The 15,042-nt window shown below is 42.5% G+C and overlaps 1 protein-coding gene across 5 annotated transcripts in view; it reads left to right on the top strand.

The window, feature by feature from the left end:
* Positions 1-15,042, top strand: part of LOC100864056 (putative receptor-type tyrosine-protein phosphatase mosPTP-1) — a 314,861-nt gene that overhangs the window by 263,711 nt on the left and 36,108 nt on the right. For all 5 annotated transcript variants that reach the window (XR_015291661.1, XM_086906437.1, XM_086906439.1 and 2 more), the window contains exon 4: positions 6,237-6,418. Coding sequence is in view for 4 of the 5 variants with exons in the window: in XM_086906437.1 (XP_086762563.1) it covers positions 6,237-6,418 (182 nt within the window). In the remaining variant the exon portion in view is untranslated. The remainder of the gene's footprint in view (positions 1-6,236; positions 6,419-15,042) is intronic.

Below are 15,042 nucleotides of genomic sequence, written 5' to 3'. Positions count from 1 at the left end.
CTTAATTAATTGGCCAGGCTAATGTAGCACGGCTAACCCCCGTAGATAGTGTTCTCAGAACGCGATATCACGTGTAACGTGATTTGCTCGTTAACCGAACTTTGGCAAGTGGAATACGTTCACGACATGGCAACGTCGCGCATTTTACGTGCCATTTCTCGCCACTCGTGTACTCGAACGAGTATCGTTCTTCTTATTCTTATTTTTATTCGTATTTATGGATCGAGTAATATCTACGACGATACATTTGTATCGTCGTTTTGTGTTGACGATGCGAAGAAAAGTAGAAGGGAAAACGTATTATCTGTTCTGGATCCAGTGTGAAACGAACCCTCGATATGTTAAATATATTTCGAATGAATCCTGAACAATGCAATATTGGTATTATTTAATTTTTATCGCGGCGATGCGAAAGAAAGGAAAATAAAAGGGAAGATATATTTTGTTCTGGAAATAATTATTACATTATAAAGAGAGATTATAAAATTTTCAGTCAAATCTACTCGATTAAATTCCTAAACAATTTTTTTTAACAAGTTTCAACTCACGCATCTCGTTTTATTTATAACTTCTTGGTCGTAGGGCGCAGCAAACCCTATAGAATAGAAAGGCGGATTGAAAATTTCTGTGAAACCGACCTTGACAATTTACAACGAAAACGAAATTCAGCGAAACGAATAGAGTGAAAAGGGAATTGTTAAAAAATGTCTGTCTGGGGCGGGAGGAGAGTGACGAGAGGACAGACGGGCGGCGTCAACGCGTCACGGAGGGTGAATTACGCGAGGTGGCGCTCGCGGGACAGTTTATTTTTACAAGATGGTTGTCAATGATGATATAGTGCGCTCGTAACCGCCCCTACTCCCCGTTCTATCTCGATATATACCGAGTTTTATTTTTTTATGGATCGTTTCGTTCGTGGAATGATTTAATAACACGAGTATTACGAAGGGGGAGAGGGAAAGAGGTTCGTCAGGGATGGATCGTTGATTTTCATCGCGCTCCACACACGGACGCGGACATTTGAATCGCAAGAGGGGAAACACCGTGTGATTTTTTTTTTTTTCTCTTAGTTCATAGCCAGTTCCTCTTTGTTTCAGCTGTAACTCGATGAGTTTGCTTGTCTCGCGGTTGTATAGCTTGAAAATATCCGAATATATAATATATATATATATACACGAATCTATTTTACGTTTCACGCGTGAATAACGTTACTCGAGAAATACAAAAATGGAAAAACAGGTCGAGTGTGAATTTTTTTTTTTTTTTTTTGCTTTCGCTACTTGAATTTCCGTATGAAAAAAATGGCGTTACCAAACGAGCGAAAACACCGTCACGCGAAAGGAACAAGAAGATGTGGTGGATTTTATAGTTTTCGGTGGCGAAGCGTTTCGATATCTCGCGGCGACGGATCGTTTTTTTTTTTCCCCCCACAAATTTTTATAAAACTTCATAACTGTCCGTTCACGCACAAACCGTGAAAACTCTTCGTTATCCCAAGTGTTTACGATTTGCGCGCATTTGAATTCCCGGCCGTGTGGGAAATTAAAAGGAATAAAAGAAGAGAGAGAAGTTGAAAACCTGGACAACGCGAGACTCGTCGCGAGTAAATTTAAGCTCGATTCTTTAACGTTGATAATCGTCGCAAAATACCTTTTTCATTATCCAAGCCGATCCGAAATGAAACGAGATATGACGCGAAAAAAAAAGAAAAATGGCACGATCGCGTTTTACTCGAATACTTTTATTCCGTGCGCTCTCTGTTTTTATCGCGATTCCTATTAAGATCGCCGTGTACATTTTTCATTCTCGATGAATGATAAGGGGGGAGGGGGAAAAAAAAAAGGATCTTTGCTCGATCGAGGATAATTCGTTCGAACGCGACGGGGAAACAGGAAATTTCGCTGTCATCGACATTCACGGAGAAGGATGACAATCCCCCGTGTGTATGAAAATTCATTTCACCCCGGCGTATTACCTACCCCGATGCGGTATTTCGATCGGTTCTTCGAAATCCGCAACAATCATCCGGGAATTCACGATATATTTGCCGCTCGCATGAGCGGCCGTTCAATGGCCAATCAGGGTATTAGGTCGATTCAAAACGGGCGAGGATGCCGGATTTTCCGAGGGGAGGCAAATATCGGTCACTTTTAATATCGAAGTCTTTCGTTCCCTCCTCTCTGTCGTCTGTTCCTCGCGCGGATCGACGCAATATTCGTCGTCGAATAACTGGGGAAGAAAAGAAGAAAAGGGACATAGGGGAGGGGAGAGAAAAAAAGAGGGAGGGAGGATGAAAGCAAGCAAGAAAGAAAGAACGAGAGGGAAAGAAAAAAAAAGAGGGAGAGGAACGAGTTTCCGCGCTCGAACGGAATCAAACAGGTTGCAGAGTTTCACAATCGTCGTTATGATAATCACGCTCAAAGAACTGGTCATGGCGTTATTTTCGCCCGTGATACACAACCGACATACCGAGTTTCCGTACACGCAATATCGAGTTGCGCGACGTATCTCTCGTAAACAGTGGACAGCCCCGATAACGCTCCTCGGGTCACGGAAAAAACAACAAGCAATGGTATAATATCGATTCTTCTTCGTGACCGCGGTAAATCTAGATCTCTGGTGATTCGGATGAAACAGCGCCATTATCTCTCTCTTTCTCTCGTTTCTATTTCTGTTTTCAAATGAAATCGACAAGTTGATTCCTCTTTGATAGAGATCAAAAAAATTCGAAACGAAAGGGAAAAAATAAAGGTAGGGGATATTCGCGAAAGTGTATTTTCAACTTTCTCTCGATAAAAAGCGGCTCGATATTATAAAATCGACGAATTTCACGCATCGTTTGAACTCAGCTTCGTGAAAGGGCGAACGACGGTGAAATTCGAATTCGTCACTCTCTCTCCTCTCTCTCTCTCTCCCCCGTGAAAATGCGAATCCTTTATTTCCTTCGACCGACGTTTTTCTCCTTCTCTTAAAACGTTCGTTGATCGAAAAGTTAAAGAAGAGCGATTTATTTGGATTGGGGCGGGAGGTGGCGGAAACACGAATCAAAATTTCTGATACGATGACTCGGTTTCTTGGAAAACGACCGAGGAGGGAGAGCATCCCTTCGAGGGTAAAACTTTCTCCGTCGGCCAGAAACCGACGAAAGAGTTTCAAGAGCGCGAAACTGAACGGGCGAACTGTCACTTCCATACCAGTGTCGAACTTATCGAAACGAATTTCGAGTTTTCGCCACCTTTTCGCCGTCCAAAATTTCCCTCCCCTCGTACTCGTACTCGAAACGACTGACTTATCGAATTTCCATTTTTCAACGACAACGACGGACCACGGATATAGATAACGAAATCGAATATACACAGCCGATAAACGCGGATCTAATAACAAGTAGATGAGGCGGGTGGGGAAGAGATAGTCGAAGGGAAAACAGTCCTGGTGAATTTAAATCGACGTAGTACAACGATATCGATTTCGTGCACGGTCGGAAAAGCCAGTGAATGATCGTGTCCCGAGCGTGACCAAAATTGAAATGATCTGCTTGTACAAACGATAAGCAAATCGAAGGGGCAAATAAACGGCGGCCGAGTGACGTTAATTGGAAACGAGTTATCGGCTTTATTTCTTTTTTTTTTTTTTTTTTTTTGCACCGTTCCCGCGGGAACCGTTCCTCGCGAGTTGGAAATAATTTTTATGCCCGATTTTTACCGTCAGCCCGTCGTGCTGCGCCGATTTTTTTTTCGAAACGTTGATGGAACGATCGCGCGGCATGAAGAAGGGATAAAATTAAAAAATATCTCCTCCCCCCTCTCCCGTACAATCCCATTCTCCCCGTTTCTCTCTTCACGACTATTGTTTTGGGAAACAAGTTTTAAAGATGACAGATAGTATCATAAATAAATCCGGCGGAAAATTCAGAATTCTAATTTCGATTTGTACAATTTTCGACGGGTAGAAAAATCGTCGAGTATTTTTCTTAATAACAACAATGATGAAAAAATAAACATCACCGCTGGATCGGTATGAATTTTTTTATACATTGTAAGAATAACGTAAAAATTGTAAAAATTGTAATCGATTTCGTCGACGTGTCGCAATATCGGGTCTCGTCGTTTTTATCAATTAGATAATACACTGATGGATCGTTCCCTGATCCTGATTTCTAAAATAATTGTTTCGAAAACACGAATCACGCTAGAAATTATCGATATTGATAAACTGCGTAACGCCGTTGATACCAAATTATCAATACCGAACCATTTTGGTTGGAACTGTCAGGGAGCGTGTTTCAACGTATTTCCAAATTTCATTGGTAATTCGAAAGTTGCCAATACAGCCTTCTACACGCGATGCTTGTTATCCAGAATCACCGGAAATGTAAATATACCGTGAAGCTAATACAAGCTGCTCCATCGAGCGTATTCAATGATCATGTTTCTGAAATAAACGTGGTTCCAATTTCCATTACTAGATCCAGAACTTGAAAACATATATCGCGTTACAGGATCGAAAAAAAACGAACGCGTTGAAAACACATGTAATATTTTTGTCGAAAAATATTAATTTTAACTCAAAATAGCGTAGTAGAAGGGGAAAAAAAAAGAAGAAAAAAAAAGGGAAAATACCTTCGGGATATCTGGAAATATCTCTCGAGAATGACAAAAAATCCGAGAGGTGAAAAAATATTTCTAAAAATATTTCTAGTGAATATCAGTAAGATCCGTAATTGCTTTAAACTACGGTTGAATGCGAAAACGAATAAAATCAGTGGACGCATAAAAATTTTCCAGTTTTTCGATTTTTTTTTCTCTCTCTCTCTCTCTCTCTCCGAAATCAAACCGAAATCGAGTTTCGAAGAATGAAACGAAAAAATGAAGGGAACGAAAACTCGGATGCTCGTTATGAAATTCGCAATGCGCGCTCTGAAAAGAGGAGGATTCGGACTCGACAAATGTACAGATTGCGCAGAGATTTCAATTAGAACGATTAGAATATCGCGTACAACGAGGGGAACGAAGAGAAAATGCAAGATGAGCGAAGTGGAAAATCCGTGGAATATTCTTCTCGACGGAACGAATTAATTAAATCGGCCCTTTGAAACGTGAAGTGGAAATAAAAATTCCATATTTCGGTTGCAGAACAACCGAGAATCAAAGACCACGAGATTCGAACAAACGATCGGAACTCGACCGCGGGATTCCCCTCGAAAATCGAATAATTTCCCGCGTCACCCGCCCCGGCACTTCGATTCGAAAAAGGATCCCCCCCTCCCGTTACGACCAAGGATATTTAATCGTTTCTTTCTTCTTTTCTCGAGCGACGGCTTGTTAATTTAAGGAGCGACCAATCTCTCGAAACGAGCGGCAAAAAAGGAAGAAAAAAAAAAAAAAAAAAAGAAAGCGGGGCAAAACTGTGGCAATTACTCGTGGCACAGTTGCCAGAAAGTTTCCGTAGCGGGACGATTAATGGGTGGTATTAATTAGGGATAGGGGTGGGAGGAAGGAATGGAAGAGGAGGGTAAAATCTCGCGGCCGGTGTCGCGTCTTCGACCGCTCATTACTCTACGTCGAACGATGTTTCCGTCGGATCGGAACTTAGCTGGAACGAACGGTGGGCTCGTGGCAAAACTGTATTGTTTGTTCGAGGGAAACCGTTCCCCATTAATTAATCGGGTCCACGCAGTTGATTTGCATCCGATCCGCGAGCACGATACATCCGGATTGTCAGCGATCCATCCCTCTACCATTAATGTCTAAATACAATCGTCGGTTTCTCTCGTCGACGAACCATTGAATTCTAATCAACCGCGAAACGTGCCGTCGCGAGTTACGATATTTCAAATCATGTCTCGTAATTCGACCGGGCCGGAAAACGGGTTTTTATCTTTGGCGGGGGTGTGTTTTCGAATCCATCCCCCGACGCGGACGAGAGGGAGGACATTCAAAGGACCATCGATACATAGACACCCGGTTTTTTTGAAAACCGGTTTTTTATTTCCCCTATATACCTATCGGAATAGAAAGAATATTTTTAGCCGGCGAGTTGCGTGTATAACAGTCCGTATATTTCGAAACTTCTCCCTACACGGTTACTCTATATAAAAATACTACTGGAAAAAAAAAAAGAGGGAAAAAAGCGCGAGGATGAAACAACAAAAGCTTTCAGTATGTACCAGTTTTCCCTGTCAAATCAACGGCTCCCGCTCGCACGACCTTCACTAACGATAGCGCAATTGTTTGCAGGACCGGGGTAGGTGGAGCATGGAACGCAACGGAGGAAATCGTAACACCGAACAACGATACAACTTACAACATCGAGAATTTGCAGCCGTTCACCGTCTACAGTTTTCGCGTGTCAGCGGTGAACGCCATGGGAAGAAGCAAGCCCAGTGAAGAGACCTTCCACTCCGTCACTCTTCGAGAATGTACGTTTCCTCTCTCTCTCTATCTTAATTCCTCGATTTAAATTAAACTTCCATCTTACTTATTACGTATTAATCATGTACGATATTTTTCCCCATCGTATAAGCAATTCCTATAACTTGGAGAGGCGCATTAGCGGAAAACACGAGGGGGGAATGATAACAGACATAAAATCCAAGGGAAGGTGTCCAAACGGAACGAGTCCCTCCGGGGCAATGCTAAAGCTCGCGAGAGTAAACGGGCCGAATATAACGAAGGGTAGAGCCGTAAAAGGAGGAAGAAGAAGAAGAAAACGAAGAAGCGAGAAGAATGGTTTGCACGGCCGCCGGTTTTCCGCGGCCAGGCACCAGCGTCACGAGATTGACGCAGCCAACTAAGGAGGCGCTAATTGCAGCACCGGAAGGAACGGTGTACAATCGCGCTTAACTCGAGCAGTCCGTCCACCTTTTCTCTCTCTATCTCTCTCCTTATCCCCCTTCGTCGCGCGAGCAGCTTGGAAAATAGGTTGAGCGGGCGCGCGAGCTCAGCCCTATAAATTCTGTCAACGCCGCCGGGATTGGTCGACGCCTTGTGTATGTATACCCACGACAAACTTTGCATTCGCGAAACTATGACGAGGAAGATTACGACGAAGGCGACGCTAACAAACGGGCCGCCGATGGTGGAGCGCGCGCCAGTCCCCGATACCCTCGATTCCCATGCGTATCGCAATGGCAATTAGCGCGTTACACGGTCCCCCGTTGATGGAATTAGCTGCGAGAGATTCCCCACACTCCTTCCCCTTCCCACTGAATATTTGATCTTAGGAACGGATGCATTAGTTTGCTATACATGGAATTTCTTATCGCCTTCTTGTTGTTCGAGGACAATTAGTAAGGAAATTGGAACATGAGGGGGAAAAAAAAAGGAGAAACGTTACTTCTTCTGCTCTTCCGGTGGAGTCGAAATTGGTGGAGGTTTTAATATAGATAGAATTTCTTACAGCGTTCTCTGTTTTTTGCTCCTTTAGTTAGATAGATAGATAGATAGATAGAATAATAGGGAGTAACGGTATGATCCTTTTTTCGTCTCGTCTGGGGACGGAGGGGAAACCTCTGGCTGGTTTTTCGCGCGGTTCCAAACTCGCTCGTTGATCCAATTAATTATAATCATTAATACACGAGGTAACATCGGCGGAATTACCACCTGTGGCTAAAATTACCACGGTCACAAACGGTTAAAGAGTTTGCTCAGAGTGTGCATTTGCTTTTAGAAAATTGATACGGTTTTACCGAATGAACACGGCTCGATCACATGATCGGCTAATATTTATACTGCTTTCGCCGGTTACAAACGCGTTCAATGCAAACGGATCTCTTTGTTTTTGAAAAACAAGATAAATACATAGCGCGCAAGTTTGCAAACTTCGCGGGTCACCGCGAATATTATTCGTTTATTGGCGAATTTATCGATATGAAAAATTAATTTCGGGGGAGAAAAGAAAAATGCGAAAAGAAAAATTCGCCCGATTTTCCTTCCTTCCCCCTTCCCTTCGATATCGAAAATTACGGAATAATTAATAATCTACGAGATGTATCGATATATCGCGTTAATCATTAATATCGCATCTCATCGTTAACAAAACTAAACACACGAATTAATTAAATCTGTATCCAACGATTTTATAGAAAATTTAACGTGTGAAATTTAAGTAACATATGTATTCCGTGCAAATATCGAGTTACAATGAGTCATCGATTGATATATTGTATTACTCGATTAATTCGTTTGCCTCGCTACGGAATAATCCCGATAGATTGGTGGAGAGAAAGAGAGAGAGAAAGAGAGAGAGAAAAAAGATATGATTAAAACGTAAAATTGCCGATACTGGATGCAGTCGAAAGCAATTTATTATCGTGGTATCAATTGGACGAAATACAGAGTGGTCGAAAAGAAGGGGGGAAAAAAAAAAATATATATTCCAAAAATTCTCGCATCGGCGAGTTTTGTACAATTCTGCGCAAAAATATCTCCGGTTACGTTAACGTTTCGGGCTTATAATATAATGGTAACCGGAATAAATATATTTTTCAAGAAACGTTTCCCCGTGTTATCCTCTTATTTCTCTTTCTACAGTTTTTACTTTTCTTCGTAACGTTGATACGGTTTTTCCCAAAATTTTGGACGTGCCGCCACCGTAACCAGATATCTGATGCACGAACTTGCATAAAACAAACCAGAACACCAGAGTATAATAATAAAACAGATTTTCGAGACGGAGAATGTAACGGTGGAAAACGCGAAATGAGTTTATTAAAGCTTATCGAGAGACGAAACAGTCTCTCTAGCGCGTATTATCGAGAGAGCGTAACATTTTCATTCTCTGGTTGATTTAAGATTCCGTTGCGCGGAAAATATTTTATCATCGCACGTTATACACCGCTATAATAATCAAACGATTAGAATTCACGCGTACATTCGCGCAAATGGCTTTTCTATTCCATTGACGCGAAATATCGATACCGTTTCCGTTTTTCGCGCGTTGTTTCGAATTAACGCGTGATACGCGACATATCCACGTTAGAACGTCAATAAACCGGTATTGGTAATAAGCTCGTTGTTCAAATAGCGTAATTAACGAAGCGATAACCGCACGTTTAATAAACCGGCTTACCGAAACAGATTAACAACGGGGACTATTTCTGCATTACGTATTAATCTTTCCGCGCTGTGGAAACGTGTTTTCTGTACGGATCGATTACCCTGCATTACAAACAACGATAATTGATTGAATCTCGTTAAAAAAAAAAAAAAAAAAAGGAAAAAAAAAGTGATTCCCAACTATGATGCGATAAAAACTCGATCCTTAACTCAAATACGCGATACCCGCGAGATTCTTTTAAAAAGTTTTCCAATAAACAACTCGCGGCGGATGAATCTCGTGACGAAAGCAAATCCGCGCGCGTTAAAACGGATCGTCGATCGGTCGCTCGAAATCAATTAAAATCAGGCCGCGAAACGAGCATCGAGAGCTTGACGGGGGGTGAAAAAAAAAAAGGGGGAAAAAAAAAAGAAAAAAAGAATCGCGGTGTGGCAAACGTTTGTCGGCGTGGCAAATACGGGCGAAAATGGTAGACATCGATGGATTTGGAAAATCTAGCCAACGATATGTTTTCGATGCTCCGTCGAATCGAATCGAAACACGGAAATCCCGGTGATCGGTTCCCTCCAACTTAATAAAGAGACACGAAATCGGTCCTGTTGAACGTATAAATTCGCACGCAAATGCATACACGCGCACAGCCAGAGTCAGAAAGATGGATTGATCGCGATAGCGGTAGGCGAGGAGGTTGGAATAATTATCGGGTTATTTTTCCAAGAATGGGCCGCCGCATTTGGACGATCGCGTGGATTCGCGCGTCAATAACCGATTTATAAATACCGGGGGATCGTTGTCGATGATACGAATGCATACGAGCGAATGTCGAGAGATGGGGACCGAGAAAAAAAAAAAGAAAAAAAACAGAACTAACAGAAACGTTACGAGTTGTTAAACCGAACGCGATTATATTCGTTTCACGATATTGCACGCCCCGGATCCGTTTTGTTTTTCTCTACGCTTTTCCCTTGCCGCCGTTTCCCGATATTGCGATCGGAAGCGAAGTTTAAACGCCGTTTTCACAGGAATCGTCGCAACAATAACGTCGCGCGATCGACGCGAGCAAAACATTGACACGGTGGAAATTCTAACGTTTAAAAAAAAAAGGAAGGGAAGAAGCTTGGAATTTTTTACCGCGAATGAAAACGCATGGGACTCGATCGAGTTGTTTTTTCCCCCTCCTTGATCGCGCCGCGAATAGTTAATGCGAGAAAAGTCAATTTGGTTCGGCGTCTATTACGAGAGGAGATCTGTTCTGAACGAAACGATCGTATCGATCGTCAAGGGAAACGTGATTCTTTTCGACGATAATACACGATGCACGAGATTGGAATCGAAATGGGCCGATGTATTCGCCCGGATTAAAATTCAAGCTCCTTCCTCGATTCGTACATGCCCGATCAAACAGTGAGCAGATATGAGTAATTCAAGAACGTAATTCGATTGGTCGTTTCGTGTGCTCGAATCACGACCGACTGATGTGACATTCTATCTGAAGATCGATGAAGTCTTTCCGGATCCGGAGTGAACACGCGTTTGAAACAGGATGACAAACCTTTGCTAGATAGCGAGCGACGAGTAATACGTCAACCGTGACAGGATGCTTTCCTCGCGACGAGACGAATGAATTTTTCAAAATCGCCCGATCGAAGGAAAAATCTCTAACGCTCCATTCCCGGAAAAGTAACCATCGTCGTCGCGCCAATGGATCAAACTCCAAAATTATAATAATTTTTTAATAAATAAATACACAAGTAAAACGTGTTGATGATACGTGTTGTGAGATTTGAAATTCGAACGCGTAAAATCGAATTTCCATGTATAATTTCTTGACGAGACGACATTATGCGTGAAACGAGTGGAAATATGGATATGTGTAACGATACAAGGAAGAAGGGTAGTTAATTTGGTAAAACCGTGAAATTGCGTGAAACGTGAAATATCGAATGATCGATATCGGAGGATCGATAGAATAACGTCGAGGTTGCCTTTTACTTTGCAAACACAGATAAATGAACGGTTGAACGTCGATACACGGACGAACGCATAAATGAAACATCTAGGTTAGATGGCAATGATTGCGCTGCAATAACGAGATAATAACCATTATCAGGATAATAAACAGGCAATTAATAGAAGGCCGTGTATTTAATACCGTCAATAGAGACGCGTGTGCGTCGACCAACGTAAAAGCTAATAAATAGAGAGATCGAGGGGGATGATAGAATACGAGTCAATTCGATGGAAACAACAACGTCGATATTATCGCCAGAATCGCGTTGCCGCGAGATTTGTTATTCAACTTGTTATCTTTCTTAAAAACTACGAACGAACAACTCTATTTATGTTTATGCGTTTCTTTCTCTTTCTTTCTTTCTTTCTTTCTTTCTTTCCTCTTTTTTTTTCTTTTTTTATAATAAAATTTCTACTAGTTTACCGAAGTGTTTCTTTGATCTTCGCCTCCGAGAGATTGAAGGGAACTCCTCCAATCTCTTCGCGCAAATAGATACACCTTCAGAGAATAATTAATTTCGCAGCCGGTAAACGTTCCACCCCTTTGCAGTCGTTAATGAGATGCTACGAAACTTTTCCTTTTTTCCTCCCTCTCCATCTCTCTCTCTCTCTCTTTCTCTTTTTCTCTCTTCCTGGCCCTCGCCCGTTTAACTTGGCGCACAACTACCCTTAAGCGGCACGCGGAGCGTCGTATTCTCGATCCTCGGGCGATAAATATTCGAATTAGGTGTTCTCCCTACCTGAAAAAGACACTTTTCGGAAAATAGCCGGCCTTATTGTAACATTGACCCACATTCAAACGCGGGGGAAAAATCGTTTCGCTCCTCGTTTCCAATTTCTCTCGAACATATTCTTCGACCCCGAATCACCGGTTACAAACCGGATAGGATGGAAACAAATGAAATTGACGGGTTGCACGATTAACCGATAATACGTCAACATCGCGTTCGTTAGCGCAATTTATCGCCAGCATATTCTAATTCGCGATACTAATTGTTCGGTACACAAACGTACGTACAACGTGTACGCGTTGCAGGTGTGCAAAGGATAGGTGTGAGAGAGGGAGAAACGCGCGATGCCCACGTCGCTGGCGGTGTACAGGAATCCACGGGCTGGCTTAAATGAAACGCTGCCCTTTCTCTGTCTCCCTCCCTGCCCACCGCCACGCTCTCTGTCTCACCCAGATCAATAGGGTCTCACCGACCAAACTTCTCCTACCGTTCTAGCCCAATACGTACACCGACACCCCTCTCGTCCCCTCCGTTTCCGAAGGTCGTTGCCGCCTGTCCCCCATAAATATATCGCGTAACAGAGCCACCAATTAGCCATCGGGACAGCCGTGTCGGCGTATATACACGTCCCCACACAGGGCTTCCAAGTTTCGTGAAGGGGAGGGGAGGGGGAGGGGGTCGAGTCCGCGCGAGAATTGGAAAATTCGTGGTCGCGCCACGGCTAATTTCGGCAACATCCTCGGTCCGCGAGTCGGTAATCAGCCTGAGTTATGAACTTTAACACGAGGAGCGTGGTGGATCGCCTCGCTTTTATTTCCCTTCGGGGCCGATAAGAAATTTCACGGGTTCGTGGAAATTCCTATCCGTACGTACTCCTTCTCCTCCTCTCTCCAACTTTCACGTCTTCTCTGTCGGTCTTCTTTTTTTTTTTTTTTTTTTTTTTTTTTTTGCGTTTTATATCGCGCACCAGGATGTGAAAAGTGTAATTCGCCAAGTGGCGGCGACGTTTTTATTGCGCGAGTATCGCGGCAACTGCGTCTATTTAGGTTATAGAACCGCTACACTTTACCTAACGCGCCACACTTTATTATCGCGCGGGATATTGAATTAGTTTTTTCTTTTTCTTTTTTTTTTTTTTTTTTTTTTGTAACTTCGTGCGGGGCTCGAAGAGAAAACGAAAGAGGCTTCGAACGAAAATTTCGAAGGGATATTTGGAAAAAAAAGAAAAGAAAAGGGAAGAGAAGGGATCGACAACGTCGCGTGGCGTTTTATCGCGAGACAAAACGTAAAGGCAAGCATAGCCGTCGTAAACGTAGCCCTGGCACAGAATCGTAATAATTTAACGCAGATTTTGCGACGGTAAAAAAAGAAAAGAGAAAAAGAGAGAAAAAAGAACGCGTTGCTCGCATTTATTACGAAAGCTGAATTACCTCGGCGAAGTGGCCGGCCCAGAATCGCATGAAAGACTTATCGCGCTCACCGTATACCACGTAATACCTGACCCACTACAATGTCTTCAGCTAGGCATTAATAATTCTGGTTGTTTCGTTAATTGACTGCCACCGCAACGATGGTGGTCGAGGGAACAGCGGTTTTACTTGAATTGAAATAAAACGTGACTGGAATAAGAACGAATGCCCCGAAGCTAGTAAACTCGAAAAAATACAATCATGATGTATAAACCAATTTGCAGATATTAAAAGAGCTTTCTCGTATTCGCGATAAATTTTTTTCTGAAATATAACCTGTAAAATATGTTTACCATTGAATTTTATTTTCCTTTTCGAGAAATACTTTTGAACGTAATTGGAATCATCCGTCTGAAAATACATTCTAGTCTGTTTTGAAGAGCATGTTAATTTAAACGACAAAAAAAGAACTAGAGAGCTAAGAAATCCTGTGAAAAATAACGTGGATGAAAATTAACTACTACTAGTAATTATTGGTGAAATGGAACATTGTTCAACTTATGAATAATTGTGCGAAAAAGGATCATCGGAAATAAAAACTGACGGCCAGTCAAATGGAAAAATTACTCGATCGTTCTACGCGTGTAAAAAATAACATGATCGCGAGTTAAATCGATTTTACCAACTCGAATATTGACGAAATAATCGAGAATTTCTAATGTAATGTAGGTAATTGATTCACCGAAGAAAACCGTCCTCTCAACCGATCATTTTTATATTCGAAACTCGAAAAAAAACCTCCGACAAATACTTCTTCATCTTACCATCTCCTTATTTGTAACTAACATTTGGTAATAAAAAAAAATAAATAATCACTTTGATGCACACAACCGTTTCCCAAATATCTCTCAATAATTCCCTGTTGTTCCTAATATTCGTCCAGTTAATCTAACCCACAATAATATCTCGCGATTTCCCCGACCGACACGAATTTCCCTGAATCCGCGAAACAATAATAACGGGCATCGCGATTCGTCCGAGCAATTTCTCCGCAAACCGGCCGACTAATCCTTGTCACTGGCAATTATTCACCGAAACGTTCCGTTCGAAGTTTCGCTCGGGGCGCATTAATTATCCGTCGACTTTCACCCGCGGACGCTTTATTTTCGCGGCGGTTATCGCCACTTCGCGGCCAACACTTATAGCGCACGGAGTCGCTAACGAGTCGCCGCAAGTTTCGTACCCGCCTCCTGTCATCGAGCGTCGCGTGACGCGCATTAAACGTCTTCAAATTATTTCCAAGCCAATCCCTCGGCAAGTAAACACGGAACGGAACTTTGACAACTTTCCATCCGCGAATATTGGCGCGCGATAACGGCAACAAGCCTCGCCAACGATACGGACGCCGCTTAAGTTAAGTTGGGCGAGACCGTTTGGAAGGGTCGAGGGTACCGTGATCTCGGTTGCTCGAGATAACAGGGAAATGGGAATTAATAAGGACACAAGGTTTCCTGCGAATTAAAAGGGTAACGCGAGTTGCTTAATGCAACGCGATCGCACATTACGTAAGCTCGTCGTGTTAGCATTTTAGGAAAAACGTTGTTGGAATTATAAGAGTATAAAAGCAGACGTATGAACGTTACGTGTGCTTGTTTTTTTTTCTTTCTTTCTTTTGAGAACGTTTTTTTCTTTCTTTCTTTCTTTCTTTCTTTCTTTCTTTTTGACCTTGGAATTTCGTTGTGTATTCCGTTACAGCGAGAAACTGGTGGCTAGAAGTTTCGTTGTTACAATGTAACTTAGTATTCGGTGGAGCAACGTCGGCGCCAAGAGCAAAG

Source organism: Apis florea, unplaced genomic scaffold, assembly GCF_048593485.1.
Source record: "Apis florea isolate Af1SG1 unplaced genomic scaffold, ASM4859348v1 contig_2495_pilon, whole genome shotgun sequence".
Taxonomy (NCBI): domain Eukaryota; kingdom Metazoa; phylum Arthropoda; class Insecta; order Hymenoptera; family Apidae; genus Apis; species Apis florea.
Note: the sequence above shows the minus strand (reverse complement) of the source record. Positions and strands in the feature narration are given on the sequence as shown.